This window comes from Choloepus didactylus, chromosome X (assembly GCF_015220235.1).
Source record: "Choloepus didactylus isolate mChoDid1 chromosome X, mChoDid1.pri, whole genome shotgun sequence".
Taxonomy (NCBI): domain Eukaryota; kingdom Metazoa; phylum Chordata; class Mammalia; order Pilosa; family Megalonychidae; genus Choloepus; species Choloepus didactylus.
In genome coordinates, this window is record NC_051334.1 from 142,576,991 (window position 1) to 142,595,025 (window position 18,035).

General features: G+C 39.5%; 1 protein-coding gene across 5 annotated transcripts in view; it reads left to right on the forward strand.

The window, feature by feature from the left end:
• The window catches only part of LONRF3 (LON peptidase N-terminal domain and ring finger 3), a 49,211-nt gene extending 31,549 nt beyond the window's left edge, over positions 1-17,662 (forward strand). For 2 of the 5 annotated variants that reach the window (XM_037821296.1, XM_037821291.1), the window contains 3 exons: positions 7,935-8,097; positions 9,125-9,274; positions 12,630-13,080. In XM_037821296.1, coding sequence (XP_037677224.1) covers positions 7,935-8,097; positions 9,125-9,274; positions 12,630-12,785 — 469 coding nt within the window. In that variant the 3' untranslated portion in view covers positions 12,786-13,080. Of the gene's footprint in view, positions 1-7,934; positions 8,098-9,124; positions 9,275-12,629; positions 13,081-13,644 lie in introns of those variants that run through there. The other 3 variants (XM_037821293.1, XM_037821294.1, XM_037821292.1) reach the window with 3 other exon arrangements.
• The last annotated feature ends 373 nt before the right edge of the window (positions 17,663-18,035 follow it).

An 18,035-nucleotide genomic window follows, 5' to 3' on the forward strand; every position in this document is an offset into this window, starting at 1 on the left:
TCAAGGCACATCATGGAATTGCAGAAATGGCTGGAGGTCAGGTCAGGGAAACAGAACTCAAGAATCTACTTTAGGCAAGATGGCAGACTGGTGAGCTGTATGTTTTAGTTACTCCTCCAGGAAAGTAGGTAAAAAGCCAGGAACTGCGTGGACTGGACACCACAGAGCAATCTGTCTTTGGGCATACTTCATACAACACTCATGAAAACGTGGAACTGCTGAGATCAGCGAAATCTGTAAGTTTTTGCGGCCAGGGGACCCGCGCCCCTCCCTGCCAGGCTCAGTCCCGGGGGAGGAGGGGCTGTCAGCTCCAGGAAGGAGAAGGGAGAATTGCAGTGGCTGCTCTCATCGGAAACTCATTCTACTGATTCAAACTCCAACCATAGATAGACTGAGGCCAGACACCAGAGACTCTGAGAGCAGCCAGCCCAGCAGAGAGGAGACGGGCATAGAAGGAAAACAACACGAGAAGCTCCAAAGTAAAAGCAGAGGATTTTTGGAGTTCTGGTGAACACAGAAAGGGGAAGGGCGGAGATCAGGCCTTGAGGCGCATATGCAAATCCCGAAGCAAGGCTGATCTCTCTGCCCAGGGCACCTTTCCTTAATGGCCCTGGTTGCTTTGTCTATTAGCATTTCAATAACCCATTAGATCTCTGAGGAGGGCCGTTTTTTTTTTTTTTTTTTTTTTTTTTTTTTTTTTTTTTTTTTTTTTAAATCCTTTTTGCTTTTTCTAAAACAATTACTCTAAGAAGCTCAATACAGAAAGCTTCAAAGAATTGAAATTTGGGCACGTCAAGTCAAGAGCAGAACTAAGAGAGCTCTGAGACAAAAGGCAATAATCCAGTGGCTGAGAAAATTCACTAAACAACACAACTTCCCAAGAAAAGGGGGGTGTCCGCTCACAGCCACCATCCTGGTGGACAGGAAACACTCCTGCCCATCGCCAGCCCCATAGCCCAGAGCTGCCCCAGACAACCCAGTGTGACGGAAGTGCTTCAAATAACAGGCACACACCACAAAACTGGGCGTGGACATTAGCCTTCCCTGCAACCTCAGCTGAATGTCCCAGAGCTGGGAAGGGGGAGCAGTGTGAATTAACAGAGCCCCATTCAGCCATCATTTGAGCAGACTGGGAGCCTCCCAACACAGCCCAGCAGCCCAGAACTGCCCTGGGGGGACGGCACTCACCTGTGACATAGCACAGTCATCCCTCAACAGAGGACCCGGGGTGCACAGCCTGGAAGAGGGGCCCACTTGCAAGTCTCAGGAGCCATACGCCAATACCAAAGACTTGTGGGTCAGTGGCAGAGACAAACTGTGGCAGGACTGAACTGAAGGATTAGACTATTGCAGTAGCTTTAAAACTCTAGGATCATCAGGGAGATTTGATTGTTAGGGCCACCCCCCCTCCCCGACTGCCCAGAAACACGCCCCACATACAGGGCAGGCAACACCAACTACACACGCAAGCTTGGGACACCAATTGGGCCCCACAAGACTCACTCCCCCACTCACCAAAAAGGCTAAGCAGGGGAGATCTGGCTTGTGGAGAACAGGTGGCTCGTGGACGCCACCTGCTGGTTAGTTAGAGAAAGTGTACTCCACGAAGCTGTAGATCTGATAAATTAGAGATAAGGACTTCAACTGGTCTACAAACCCTAAAAGAACCCTATCAAGGACAGCAAATGCCACGAGGCCAAAAACAACATAAAATTATAAAGCATATGAAAAAACCAGACGATATGGATAACCCAAGCCCAAGCACCCAAATCAAAAGACCAGAAGAGACACACCTAGAGCAGCTACTCAAAGAACTAAAGATGAACAATGAGACCCTAGTACGGGATATGAAGGAAATCAAGAAGACCCTAGAAGAGCATAAAGAAGACATTGCAAGACTAAATAAAAAAATGGATGATCTTATGGAAATTAAAGAAACTGTTGACCAAATTAAAAAGATTCTGGACACTCACAGTACAAGACTAGAGGAAGTTGAACAACGAATCAGTGACCTGGAAGATGACAGAATGGAAAATGAAAGCATAAAAGAAAGAATGGGGAAAAAAATTGAAAAACTCGAAATGGACCTCAGGGATATGATAGATAATATGAAGCGTCCGAATATAAGACTCATTGGTGTCCCAGAAGGGGAAGAAAAGGGTAAAGGTCTAGGAAGAGTATTCAAAGAAATTGTTGGGGAAAACTTCCCAAATCTTCTAAACAACATAAATACACAAATCATAAATGCTCAGCGAACTCCAAATAGAATAAATCCAAAAAAACCCACTCCGAGACATATACTGATCACACTGTCAAACATAGAAGAGAAGGAGCAAGTTCTGAAAGCAGCAAGAGAAAAGCAATTCACCACATACAAAGGAAACAGCATAAGACTAAGTAGTGACTACTCAGCAGCCACCATGGAGGCGAGAAGGCAATGGCACGATATATTTAAAATTCTGAGAGAGAGGAATTTCCAGCCAAGAATACTTTATCCAGCAAAGCTCTCCTTCAAATTTGAGGGAGAGCTTAAATTTTTCACAGACAAAGAAATGCTGAGAGAATTTGCTAACAAGAGACCTGCCCTACTGGAGATACTAAAGGGAGCCCTACAGACAGAGAAACAAAGACAGGACAGAGAGACTTGGAGAAAGGTTCAGTACTAAAGAGATTCGGTATGGGTACAATAAAGGATATTAATAGAGAGAGGGAAAAATATGGCAAACATAATCCAAAGGATAAGATGGCCGATTCAAGAAATGCCTTCACGGTTTTAACGTTGAATGTAAATGGATTAAACTCCCCAATTAAAAGATATAGATTCGCAGAATGGATCAAAAAAAATGAACCATCAATATGTTGCATACAAGAGACTCATCTTAGACACAGGGACACAAAGAAATTGAAAGTGAAAGGATGGAAAAAAATATTTCATGCAAGCTACAGCCAAAAGAAAGCAGGTGTAGCAATATTAATCTCAGATAAAATAGACTTCAAATGCAGGGATGTTTTGAGAGACAAAGAAGGCCACTACATACTAATAAAAGGGGCAATTCAGCAAGAAGAAATAACAATCGTAAATGTCTATGCACCCAATCAAGGTGCCACAAAATACATGAGAGAAACATTGGCAAAACTAAAGGAAGCAATTGATGTTTCCACAATAATTGTGGGAGACTTCAACACATCACTCTCTCCTATAGATAGATCAACCAGACAGAAGACCAATAAGGAAATTGAAAACCTAAACAATCTGATAAATGAATTAGATTTAACAGACATCTACAGGACATTACATCCCAAATCACCAGGATACACATACTTTTCTAGTGCTCACGGAACTTTCTCCAGAATAGATCATATGCTGGGACATAAAACAAGCCTCAATAAATTTAAAAAGATTGAAATCATTCAAAGCACATTCTCTGACCACAATGGAATACAATTAGAAGTCAATAACCATCAGAGACTTAGAAAATTCACAAATACCTGGAGGTTAAACAACACACTCCTAAACAATCAGTGGGTTAAAGAAGAAATAGCAAGAGAAATTGCTAAATATATAGAGACGAATGAAAATGAGAACACAACATACCAAAACCTATGGGATGCAGCAAAAGCAGTGCTAAGGGGGAAATTTATAGCACTAAACGCATATATTAAAAAGGAAGAAAGAGCCAAAATCAAAGAACTAATGGATCAACTGAAGAAGCTAGAAAATGAACAGCAAACCAATCCTAAACCAAGTAGAAGAAAAGAAATAACAAGGATTAAAGCAGAAATAAATGACATAGAGAACAAAAAAACAATAGAAAGGATAAATATCACCAAAAGTTGGTTCTTTGAGAAGATCAACAAGATTGACAAGCCCCTAGCTAGACTGACAAAATCAAAAAGAGAGAAGACCCATATAAACAAAATAATGAATGAAAAAGGTGACATAACTGCAGATCCTGAAGAAATTAAAAAAATTATAAGAGGATATTATGAACAACTGTATGGCAACAAACTGGATAATGTAGAAGAAATGGACAATTTCCTGGAAACATATGAACAACCTAGACTGACCAGAGAAGAAATAGAAGACCTCAACCAACCCATCACAAGCAAAGAGATCCAATCAGTCATCAAAAATCTTCCCACAAATAAATGCCCAGGGCCAGATGGCTTCACAGGGGAATTCTACCAAACTTTCCAGAAAGAACTGACACCAATCTTACTCAAACTCTTTCAAAACATTGAAAAAATGGAACACTACCTAACTCATTTTATGAAGCTAACATCAATCTAATACCAAAACCAGGCAAAGATGCTACAAAAAAGGAAAACTACCGGCCAATCTCCCTAATGAATATAGATGCAAAAATCCTCAACAAAATACTTGCAAATCGAATCCAAAGACACATTAAAAAAATCATACACCATGACCAAGTGGGGTTCATTCCAGGCATGCAAGGATGGTTCAACATCAGAAAAACAATCAATGTATTACAACACATTAAAAACTCGAAAGGGAAAAATCAATTGATCATCTCAATAGATGCTGAAAAAGCATTTGACAAAATCCAACATCCCTTTTTGATAAAAACACTTCAAAAGGTAGGAATTGAAGGAAACTTCCTCAACATGATAAAGAGCATATATGAAAAACCCACAGCCAGCATAGTACTCAATGGTGAGAGACTGAAAGCCTTCCCTCTAAGATCAGGAACAAGACAAGGATGCCCGCTGTCACCACTGTTATTCAACATTGTGCTGGAAGTGCTAGCCAGGGCAATCCGGCAAGACAAAGAAATAAAAGGCATCCAAATTGGAAAAGAAGAAGTAAAACTGTCATTGTTTGCAGATGATATGATCTTATATCTAGAAAACCCTGAGAAATCAACGATACACCTACTAGAGCTAATAAACAAATTTAGCAAAGTAGCGGGATACAAGATTAATGCACATAAGTCAGTAATGTTTCTATATGCTAGAAATGAACAAACTGAAGAGACACTCAAGAAAAAGATACCATTTTCAATAGCAACTAAAAAAATCAAGTACCTAGGAATCAACTTAACCAAAGATGTAAAAGACCTATACAAAGAAAACTACATAACTCTACTAAAAGAAATAGAAGGGGACCTTAAAAGATGGAAAAATATTCCATGTTTATGGATAGGAAGGCTAAATGTCATTAAGATGTCAATTCTACCCAAACTCATCTACAGATTCAATGCAATCCCAATCAAAATTCCAACAACCTACTTTGCAGACTTGGAAAAGCTAGTTATCAAATTTATTTGGAAAGGGAAGATGCCTCGAATTGCTAAAGACACTCTAAAAAAGAAAAACGAAGTGGGAGGACTTACACTCCCTGACTTTGAAGCTTATTATAAAGCCACAGTTGCCAAGACAGCATGGTACTGGCACAAAGATAGACATATAGATCAATGGAATCGAATTGAGAATTCAGAGATAGACCCTCAGATCTATGGCCGACTGATCTTTGATAAGGCCCCCAAAGTCACCGAACTGAGCCATAATGGTCTTTTCAACAAATGGGGCTGGGAGAGTTGGATATCCATATCCAAAAGAATGAAAGAGGACCCCTACCTCACCCCCTACACAAAAATTAACTCAAAATGGACCAAAGATCTCAATATAAAAGAAAGTACCATAAAACTCCTAGAAGATAATGTAGGAAAACATCTTCAAGACCTTGTATTAGGAGGCCACTTCCTAGACTTTACACCCAAAGCACAAGCAACAAAAGAGAAAATAGATAAATGGGAACTCCTCAAGCTTAGAAGTTTCTGCACCTCAAAGGAATTTCTCAAAAAGGTAAAGAGGCAGCCAACTCAATGGGAAAAAATTTTTGGAAACCATGTATCTGACAAAAGACTGATATCTTGCATATACAAAGAAATCGTACAACTCAATGACAATAGTACAGACAGCCCAATTATAAAATGGGCAAAAGATATGAAAAGACAGTTCTCTGAAGAGGAAATACAAATGACCAAGAAACACATGAAAAATGTTCAGCTTCACTAGCTATTAGAGAGATGCAAATTAAGACCACAATGAGATACCATCTAACACCGGTTAGAATGGCTGCCATTAAACAAACAGGAAACTACAAATGCTGGAGGGGATGTGGAGAAATTGGAACTCTTATTCATTGTTGGTGGGACTGTATAATGGTTCAGCCACTCTGGAAGTCAGTCTGGCAGTTCCTTAGAAAACTAGATATAGAGCTACCATTCGATCCAGCGATTGCACTCCTCGGTATATACCCGGAAGATCGGAAAGCAGTGACACGAACAGATATCTGCACGCCAATGTTCATAGCAGCATTATTCACAATTGCCAAGAGATGGAAACAACCCAAATGTCCTTCAACAGATGAGTGGATAAATAAAATGTGGTATATACACACGATGGAATACTACGCGGCAGTAAGAAGGAACGATCTGGTGAAACATATGACAACATGGATGAACCTTGAAGACATAATGCTGAGCGAAATAAGCCAGGCACAAAAAGAGAAATATTATATGCTACCACTAATGTGAACTTTGAAAAATGTAAAACAAATGGTTTATAATGTAGAATGTAGGGGAACTAGCAGTAGAGAGCAATTAAGGAAGGGGGAACAATAATCCAGGAAGAACAGATAAGCTATTTAACGTTCTGGGGATGCCCAGAAATGACTATGGTCTGTTAATTTCTGATGGTTGTAGTAGAAACAAGTTCACTGAAATGTTGCTATATTATGTAACTTTCTTGGAGTAAAGTAGGAACATGTTGGAAGTTAAGCAGTTATCTTAGGTTAGTTGTCTTTTTCTTACTCCCTTGCTATGGTCTCTTTGAAATGCTCTTTTATTGTATGTTTGTTTTCTTTTTAACTTTTTTTTTCATACAGGTGATTTGAAAAAAGAAGGGAAAGTTAAAAAAAAAAAAAAAAAAAAGATGTAGTGCCCCCTTGAGGAGCCTGTGGAGAATGCAGGGGTATTCGCCTACCCCACCTCCATGGTTGCTAACATGACCACAGACATAGGGGACTGGTGGTTTGATGGGTTGAGCCCTCTACCATAAGTTTTACCCTTGGGAAGACGGTTGCTGCAAAGGAGAGGCTAGGCCTCCCTGTATTTGTGCCTAAGAGTCTCCTCCTGAATGCCTCTTTGTTGCTCAGATGTGGCCCTCTCTCTCTGGCTAAGCCAACTTGAAAGGTGAAATCACTGCCCTCCCCCCTACGTGGGATCAGACACCCAGGGAAGTGAATCTCCCTGGTAACGTGGAATATGACTCCCAGGGAGGAATGTAGACCTGGCACCGTGGGACGGAGAACATCTTCTTGACCAAAAGGGGGATGTGAAAGGAAATGAAATAAGCTTCAGTGGCAGAGAGATTCCAAAAGGAGCCGAGAGGTCACTCTGGTGGGCACTCTTATGCACACTTTAGACAACCCTTTTTAGGTTCTAAAGAATTGGGGTAGCTGGTGGTGGATACCTGAAACTATCAAACTACAACCCAGAACCCATGAATCTCGAAGACAGTTGTATAAAAATGTAGCTTATGAGGGGTGACAATGGGATTGGGAAAGCCATAAGGACCAAACACCACTTTGTCTAGTTTATGGATGGATGTGTAGAAAAGTAGGGGAGGGAAACAGACAGACAAAGGTACCCAGTGTTCTTTTTTACTTCAATTGCTCTTTTTCACTCTAATTATTATTCTTGTTATTTTTGTGTGTGTGCTAATGAAGGTGTCAGGGATTGATTTAGGTGATGAATGTACAACTATGTAATGGTACTGTAAACAATCGAAAGTACAATTTGTTTTGTATGACTGCGTGGTATGTGAATATATCTCAATAAAATGATGATTTAAAAAAAAAAAAAAAAAAAAAAAAAAGAATCTACTTTAACTTCACTCTCAATAAACAGGTTTGTGGAATATGGCTGCATCCTAGAGATTAGAAATGTTCAATTCTTTGCTGATGGCCGCTCAGTGGTTGATAGCATCGGCAAGAGGCGCTTCAAGGTGCTCCATCAGGGCCAGCGGGATGGTTACAATACTGCTGACATTGAATACATTGAAGATCAAAAGGTAAGGGTGGCCATTGCCAAGAATCCCAAAGCTATTCACGTAAATTGTCTTACAAAGATGGCTGCAAAAGGATTGCTCAGAACATTTGGGGGCCTTGGGATTCTCACCAAATTGCTGTAACAACACTGAATGCTGCTGGATTGCTGTTTAATTTTAGAATTGTGGTAAGAGTGCCCTTTGTCCAGCTCTCCTTGCTTAGATGCTGAATTGCTTTTGTGCATAAGAAATGCTACCCTAGACCAAACCCTAGGGCCCACCTAGCCCAGGAGTTAGGTCTGTGTCAAGGATACCAAGGGAGAGATCTGGAGTCAGGTCTACAATGTGTATTTCTATTTCTATTTAATTTTTAATTTCATTTTTATCTATTTTTAAACTTTATTTTGAGATAATGGTAGATTCACATATGCATGTGTGTCTTTAAATGTGTAACCTGGGTAAGAACCTTTCCCAATAATCAGTCATCCCATAAGGTAGAAAGATAACGTATCTTGTCAGTCCTTGATTTTCTGAGCTAATGGATGAACGAAGAAAAAATCATCCCATGTTCATTTATATTTACATTGTCTACATACATAGTACAAGATTAATACATATTTGATCAATGATACATGCATTTGGCTTGGAAGATAGAATTTCACACTGTGACACAGACACATTCATGTCTTTCTTTCCAATGAGCAATGGGAAAACAGATGTAAAAATGAAAAGGGCAGAGGCATAATCCAACATAACCTAGTTTAAGTGCACCCCTCCATTCAGGCCTATTAGAATATCTTTTTTAAATATGTCTTGCTGTTTCAGCTAATTTACCTAGCTGAATCTTTTTCCTCCCTCCACTCCCAGTATTTATATACAGTACAGCATCTGGTTGAAGAGCCTTTCACATATCACATAGGAGAAAGTTGGATGGTTGACCGCATCCCAGAGGGAGACAGGATGGTTGCGCAAAGAGAGTCAGGCATTAGAAGTGGTTCTGGGAGTGGTATAGAAGGTACAGAATGCTTCCCTTTCACTTTGATAATTTCAGGTCCACGGAGAGGATTTTGCTGAGCTCATAGGATTACATAATTGTGTTTATGAACAAGCATCGTTGTGGTTTCATTCACTCAAATCATCTCTGAAAAATCGGATACTCAATCACTTTGGTCCAATGCCAGAGAAAGATGCTGACCCCCAGGTATATAAAAATTTCTATTTTTAATGGATTGTCCCCTCAGCTAAGAGTGCCTGTGGTTTTTGATTGTATGGGTACATGGTTGCCATCTAATAACGTCAAGCACAGAGAGGAAGATGGATCCAATTCAGTATTGTATGGCTGGGCATTGGGCATCATGAGTAAGAGCGAAAGGATCCGAAGTCAGAATTGGGGTAACTAAAGTAATGCAGTAGGAACTTAGGTCCAAGGCAGGTTTCGAAAGATAAATGGAGAGAAAGGAAGCATAGACACCACCAACAGAAGAACCTTCAATGGGAGTCCAGACTCACACCATGGTGATGTGTTAGGGTATGAGAAGATACATGTAAAGGCCATGGCTTAAGAGAAAGGTGTCCTGAGAACTTAGACTATAGCTGCAGCTTCCAGGGAGCTTCATAATCACCTCCCCCTGCCTACAATTGTTGCAGGAGCTAGGAGATAAGATCAGCTACTTTACAAAATTCCAATTGCAAGAACACAGAAACTTTTAACACCCAGGCCTATCCACAATTAGCCCTACAGATCTGGGCCCTTGTTAGTGATCTCATTTAGCGTCACCTAGACCTGAGAAAATTGACTCAATCTTTAAATGTACCCTTGGCTGAGCTATACTAGAAAACAGTTCATTAGGTTCTACTAGATCAGTCTTTTTTTCTGGGGGAACAGATCCATTTGAGAGTTCAAGCTGCAGAACCAAACCTCTCCAGAAACTACAGATACTTAAGCTTCACTAAGTTTTGCCTGCCTGGTATAAACCAGGCAGTACTTTCAGGGAATTCTATTTCAGTAAATTCTTTCTAGAACAAGGCTGGAGGTATCTGAAACATTTTTTTCCCTACCATCACCTTATATTATATTCTGAGCTGGCTCTCTTACATCATCACCTCCATAACTTTCTTGATTCTTTTAATCGTTCCCAAGTCTTTCACAATAGAAAAGTCTGAATGTACATATTCTGTCTGCTCTGACAAAAGACTAGTCCTGCTTACCTCTCTAGCTATGTGACCTTGGGTAAGTCTTTTCCCCTTTCTCAGCTTTCTCCCCATCTCGGAAATGAGGAAGGTGGTTGAGGAGGTCTCTAAAGTCCCTCTGCTTTTTGTTTTGAGAATCTAAAACACAAGTCTTTTTCCTTAATGGACTGAAATGTCTTGTTTTCTCCAGACGATAAAGGTAGCTCCTTTCCCCCATGCAAAGACATATCATGAGTGTTGAAGGGAGAAAGGCCAGAAAGTGCTTCCAATGATCCAGATCCTGGCTCTGGGCCACTGTGACTCATGACTCCATCATAGCTCTGAGCAAGCTCTTGATCAAACTTAATGTTCCCCTTCACCTTCTGGAAAGCATCTTTCCCAGTCAGACAAAAGATAGAGATTAGCAATAATAACAGCATCCTCCAATGGAGAAAACACAGATGCCACAATGTGATTCATAAGGACTCAATGACACAGAAAGCTGAAATCTTGGTTTCATTTAATTTCTTATTAGGAACAGTCATGATATTGTTTTGGCAATGTTGAAAAAAGAGGTATCCTCCAGTTTGCTGCTGTCAATGCTGTGGCCACACTGGTCCCACTAGTAAGAATGTTCTAAGCCTCAGGAGGAGGTTTGTTAGAAACAGCTACAAGTGCTAACATGAGCTTAAATATCTTTTTAAATGATCCTGGAAAATAAAATTCAGTCTATGTAAATCTAATATTCAAAGCTGTTAATAAGAGGGAGAACATGTTATAGACTCCAGTGAGGGACAAAAAAGAATCCAAATGAAGCTAGAGGTACAGAGAGGTAAAAAGGGCAGCGAGATTTGGAGAGAATCAGGTGAACCAATTGGGAGTCAAATAATCCCGGGGGAGGTGATTTGAGCAAAATGTGATTCCCTATAGTCCTAAAAGCAGCCTTCCAAAAGTTGGGCACAGAGAGCTCATTTCAGTTTTAGTAGGAAATAAGTTACCAATGTCTAAGATGTGTGCCTGGGGAGCTGCTTACAAAAGAAATTTTGGTAAAGGGTTTATGTGGGATGGAAAAGCTCTTTGTTAAAAGGAAACCTGGGGATAGAATGCATTTCTAATGTGAATGTATTTTCTAAATGGAATTATTGTAGAGTGGAATTGCTGTTCTTTAGGACTATAAACCATTGCCTTTGGTTTCAGGGGAGTAGATAACTGTGGTCCTGTGGTCCTGTATTGTAACATGGTATATCTGGGCTATTGCCTTAAGCTCCAAGCAGGGAAATGAAGGAAGTCAAGAGACATGTAAAACCTAAGATGTCATGGGAATTGAAGGCCCACATGTTATATGCATCAGTCCAAGGGACCTAAATACAGTCTTAGATGTGAAAGAGACTGAGTAGTGGATATCCTGGCTTATAAAATTACATTGGCTAGGAGGCATGGTATATCTGTTAAGACATTGGTTTGTCTGCTTAAAATACCAAATAACTGTAACTTTAACCAGAGAGAGGGCTTACATCCTAGGGAGTGGGGCAGCTTGATTCCATGAGATCATTCAGAAACTCAGGCCCCTTCCATCACAAAGCTCAACCATCTGTAGAATGTTGCCCTAGTCTTTTTTTTCCAGATATAAGTTTGTGAATTTAATTTGTTCCGTTTCCTGATAAATGTAAAGTTTCACAATAGTCTGTTGAGAGAAGAGGCAATAACAAATTATTTCTGCTGTTGTTGGTATAGTTCTAATAGAAGGAAACTGATAGGGTAAACAAATTATCTAATTGTGGACCTAATTACTAGAACTTCAAACCCTCAGTGTCCATGATTATATCATTTTCAAGGAAATTGACTCCTCTTCAGCACTCTTAGCCAAAACACTTAATTAACTCTCATTTAATTAGATAAATTGTAATCTCACACAAAATTAAAGACCCATAAAAGTGTCCTGTCAACCTCTGCTTGCCAGTGGAGAGAAGAATGTAACTTGGCAAAGTTACAACAGACAGCAAGAGGCAGTGCCCTAGTCTTCTTGATTGAAGAAGGCTGATGATCACCATGTCCACGTTCTAGCCAGGGGAAAGGGGGATAAAGAGGAAGGTAGAAGGCACTTGTTCTTTCCTTTCCTAGAGCAGGACTCAGAAGTTATACTTATCACTTCTTTTTATATCTCATTAGCTAGAACCTTGTCTCATGCCTTCATCTAGCTGCAAGGGAGGCTAGGAAATGTAGTCTTTATTCTGGTTGGTTATAGGCCCAGCTAAAATAAAGGGAGGATGTATATAGAGGCAATTAGCAATCTCTGCCATGCAGAGAGGCTCTTCCACCTGGTATGTTTAAGTTGAGGCTTTGGAAACCTGTAGACCGTATGAACCTATTGTATTTCTCTGTTGCAGATTAACCCTGATGGTCCAGCCTGGTGCTGGTGGATATTAGCAGTACTTCCTTTAGAAAGCCGAGCTCAGCTCCCATTCCTAGCAATGAGGTCCTTAAAGGATAGACTGAATGGCATTCGGCGAGTCTTGGCTTTTATATCCCGAAATCAAAACTAGTGAGAGTTGATTGCTGAAGAGGAGCTCCTACCCTCCCCACTACCCTAAGGGAGTCTTCTTGTAAATATATCTAATTGCAATAACATCTTAACAGAAGGGAGTATCAAACAGAGACATTACCCTGCTATTGATCACAGAGAAATTGAATAGAAAGACCAAAACAATGTGACCTGTTTGAAAACTTTCTGAAGATACTTCTTGACATGCTGCACTACTATATGAACAGCAGAGGTGTTTAAGATCCCGGGGGTGGGGTGGGACTGATTTTACCATAAAATGTTCTGAAAGTTTAAAATGGTTTTGCTTTAATTTTCTTGCTTTCATAGATGAATGACTGTGTGGTTGAAATGTGAAGCAAAGATACTAATAATGTTGCTGCATTATTTCACTGACTTGAGGTCTCATTCCAAATGCTTCAGGTTTTATATAGCATTGTGTAAAATAATGTTTATACATCTTTCTGTTTTAATAATTTATTTTTTTTCACTACTGTATCCTTTTTTCTACATGTATGTTTGTAACTATTTAAGTGTACATTGCTGAAAAGCCAGTCGCTTTATTTATGGATGTGGTTTACAGTGTATGAATGACTAGGGGGAAGTAACAATACTAGAAATGTGCAATGTTTGCCCTAACCATGTTTTTACTACATTTGATCCCAGTTCTAGTACCACTTTGATATCTGTCCAATTGGATGTTTAAAAGAAGCTAAGAATAATGCTAAGATCATCTATCTTTACAAATTCCATTTTGTTTTCAGTTTGAATTCAACGGTATAAAATACTTAAGGAATTTGGCATAGATTATGGCATATGCCAGGGTAAAGTAAAATAATCCCTTTTCTGTGTGTTATGTACAGAACAAGGCTGAAGGCATTATTTTTCTAGAATGAAGAGCTGAATCAGAGGGAAGTATCTTTTATTGCATTATAGACATTTATTTGAGCAATCTAAATATATGTGTATCTATTTTTTTCCCAGTGCAGTTAGCAATGGGATTTTAGGCAGGATAATTTTTTAACCCTTCAGAGGGAATGTTTTTCAGTTTGGCACATCACAGCCATGCCCAAGTAGCCTCCACACCCTACCTCTTCTCAGGGTTCTGAAGATCAAGACCTGGGTTAGCATGGGGGAAATACTTTAAGAAGGACTGGGCTTACTAGTGTAAAGAAGCTAAATAGAGTAGAGCCCTTTAAATGTGTTTTTAAGCAACCAGACAGTTAATCCATGTTCTGATCCAAACACTGCCTTTCCTCCTGGTTACAAGGGGCCAAAGATTTCGGTATTGTGGAAGAACAAAGAGGAAAGAGGTAAGAGTAAGCACTTGCTTAGTTTGCTTAGTGCTCATTTTGATTCCTTCAGTGTCAGGAGAACCTGAAAAATACCCCAAATATGGGAGCATTACAGTGACAAAGTAAAAAGATCAGGGCAGGAAAGAAGTGAATTGTGCTGTTTGTACCTTGACTCTCATCTGATGTTGGACAGCTACAGCGGCGGGATTCACTTGCAGCCAGTCATTCTACTAAGCTGAGGGGTTAATGCCTCAAGTAATCTGTCTAACTTATTCCATCACCACCTGGAGCCAGAAACAGAAAAGTGAGAGTGAGATGATTCAAAGTATATAAAACAGATGCATGTAAGCAAAAACCAAATGATCTTTTCTATACTTACTTAATGGATGCCATGTTGTCAGAGCATTATGTTACAGGGTTTGATGTTGGGGCCAGCCTGGGCTATTGAAGAATGAAAGTAGATGATGTACAGGTGTGGTTGCTGCCCAAGTACACTCTCAAGGCTCAGGGACCAGGAAATTAAAGGTACTCTCTCCTACCTGGTGCCCAACCATGTGGTCACAATAGTCCTAGTATAATAGTTTGCTATTATCTAGTATAAATGCAATAAAGGAAAGGGTCATAAGCTTCTCCACTTACTATATGTGTCTTTTGGCATATGGCTTAACTTTTTCTAAGCTCCAATACCTCATCTATAAAATGGTAGTGATAAATACTACATATTGTGTCATTCGGAACATTCAATGAGATAGTATATATATATATCGCTTTAACAGTGCCTAGCACATAGGTAACACTCAAAAAATGATAGCTGTTATTAGATTATTCATAGTTATAGAATATCTCCAGGAGCCCACATTTCTATAAAACACTGCCTTTACACACAATACCCACTTCCAACCCCTTTAAACTTGGTTGGGGAAATCCACACCACTGATTTTTCAGACCAAAACTTGATGATTGACAGGTAATTACTTTCAGGGTCAAGTCTGTTTGGGAAAGTGAAAAGACTGGAGAACTAATGAGGGTTAGAAGAGGAACACATCCTGTGCTAGCAAGCTTTCCCCATCCCAATGGGACTAAAAATTAGTTTGGGTTGGAGGTCTAGAATTTCTGATAGAGTGGAAGCCTTAATTTATAGCTCCATTGGAATAACCAACTCATCACTCCCTACTTTCCATGTATTGAGGTTCTTGGCCAAGCCAGGGTGAATGGATTTTACAACTTACAACTTGCTAAGTTCATGGCATTTTCTTAATGCTGCCCAAAAGATTTAATAAACAAAATGTATTGAGAACATACTATGTACCAAGTACTGAACAAGGTGATTTCACATACATGAGCTCATTGAATCATTTATTTCTCACAACAACCCTATAAGAACAGTTATTATCCCCAAATTATGGATGAAAAAACTGAGGCTCCACAATGTTAAATACTTTGCCCAGGTTAACAGTAAGCCAGTAAGTGGCCAACTTTGGTTTTGAACCTGTTCCTTGGCAGATTTTTTAACATTTGTAAGTAGTTTACATTACACATAATTTTAATGAACAGGCATAGTCATCAAATCACAAAAGCATTCTCCAGAAGCTCACAATGGTAAGTTGGGGGTTAAGTAAATTAACCCCAACATTTCTCCTTAATCTAAGTAGAAAGGGAGGTTTGATTTCTGAATAAAATTCCACATCATAGAATGTTCACCTTGAAAAGTGAGTAACCAACATCAGCAAATGTAAATCTTCACTAGGCAGAATTATACTTTAGTCTCAGTAGCCTAGATACACATTTGGGTTGTTTAACAGTAATTTCATTAGTTGCATGAGGCAGGATGCAAGGCTAAACCTTGGCTTTCTTTGAGGTGTACTTGAATGGGGTGATCGATTGGACATGACCATTTTTACCACTTGTAGGTGGGTTTTGCTGCACAACTTGGGAATGAAGAGTATACAGAGAAAAGACACAAAGCTAAATCTAGGCCAGAACAACAAGACTCCCCCAGTGTTAGATGGTGCCATTTATTGGTTATGTTTCCTGTCTACTGTATCTGATCAAGTCTTTTCCTAGCAGGTTATTTTCTGTATATATATAAACCAGGTACCAGGCAGATATCATGCCTTTCTGCTCTGTACCATACTACTGCTGCTAGCTAATAACCAGCAAAATGTAGAAAATGAAAAATAAAAAAATGAGTTTTCTGTAGATCACTTGGAGAAAAAAAGTGTTTGCTCCTGACTTAGGGGGACAGAGAATTGACTATTTCAACAGTTTTCCTTTTCTGAAGGCTGTTCTAGCCTTGTGCTGCCTCAGCAGCAAGGGGCTAATCGAGTCTGCACATGTAGTGCTTCCAGCTCTGCATATGGAGCTGGCCTGGGCTCAGATAATCCCCTGTGACTGGCCACTGGAGCAGTGGTGCTCCTGAGGCTGGTTCACAGCTCCCAGAGGTCTCTTACTGTCAGCAGACTGCATACTGTTGATGGACTGAAATACAGTGGGGACTGTGTTCCCCCACCCCAACTCCATTTCTGAGATGGGAGTTTCATTCAGGGACTCATTTCTTGAGTCCCCAACATGTTGACTTTGCATCCATTTCTGTTTACCAAGGCAGAATCATAGTAGAGGTGTAAAACAGAGATATAAATGGAAGGCAGCCCAAATTGGACAAAGGCTGACTTTCAGTCAATTCTTGAGCCTGAGAAATGAGGTTTTGATTTATGATTAAAGATGGTTGTGGAAAGCAGCCAACTGCATGGGCTCCAATTTGTACCCCTTCCTGAATGAAGAGAAAAGGAAGGAAAAAGAGCCATGTAAAATGTACACATTCAATTCATTTTAGAATGATCACTCCAACTTGTTACACTGTTCAACTGTTTAATCATCTGGGTTCTGCACATTCAGAGGTGAAATGAAGGAATAGTCATTTACAAATGGGTATTTCCAAATATGTTTAGTTAACTTTCAGAGAGAAGTGCCTGTAATCTCTGTACCTGGTTGTCATTTTAAAGCTTTTGCTCCATGATTATGTAGCCATTTAAAAATTCTTTGCTGCAAACATGATTAACAGAAGTTTACAAAGCAGCACTGTAGCTTATGCATCATTTTAAAAGTTGATTAACACTTATCTATTATCAAAGCAACAATAAATAATAACAACAAAAGAGAAAATAGGTCAATGAGGCACCATAGGCTTATCTTAGATAAACTAGTTCCATCGTTTTGTGTAGTTCTCAGTAATGCCAGGATTAAAATATCAAGCAAGCCATTTAACCAGTGGCAAATGTGTATTGTGTTATTCCATTTGTTAAGCAGTCATTTTACTCTTACACTGTAATGAACTGAAGGGGAATTAAGATAATGCTTTTCCGCCCCCATATTGCTATTCAACTACCTCTATAGGCTTGATTTCTTTTTAGGCTTTTCCTTCCTCCAAATCTGTACAAAAATTTTTTCAGCTCATCTATGTTGTAATAACAATGTGATATAGACAGTCTCTGTGAAAAGTTTGTTCATTAAAAATGTTTCCAATTGTCTCAACTTTGTATCTAACAAAACTGTACTCGTACTTTAGGGCAAGAATTACCCAAATAGCTTCAGTATCATTTTGTTGGAAGCTAAATAGAAAGGAAAGCTATTGGAATGTCTATTTTGTTCTTGTTTCCTATTGGTTGTAACACATTTGGCCAGAAGATTCTTTGCAAGGGAATAGACCTGCACTCAGACCAGCTCTTATATGTGTGACAGTGAAGCAGGTATGAACTGATTCATGTGACTGATGTGTTGTGATAAACTAGTCATAAATCAAGTGCTTAAAAATGCATCAAAAACATTTTCTGTTATTTAAAGAATTATGTTTAAGCATTTTGTCAAGTAAATAATCAGTCCCTAGTTTATTTGTAAATCAGAACATTCATGTATTGAGTTTGCTTCAAGCACAGCTACAGTTCTGAGTCTGTTTTCTTTGG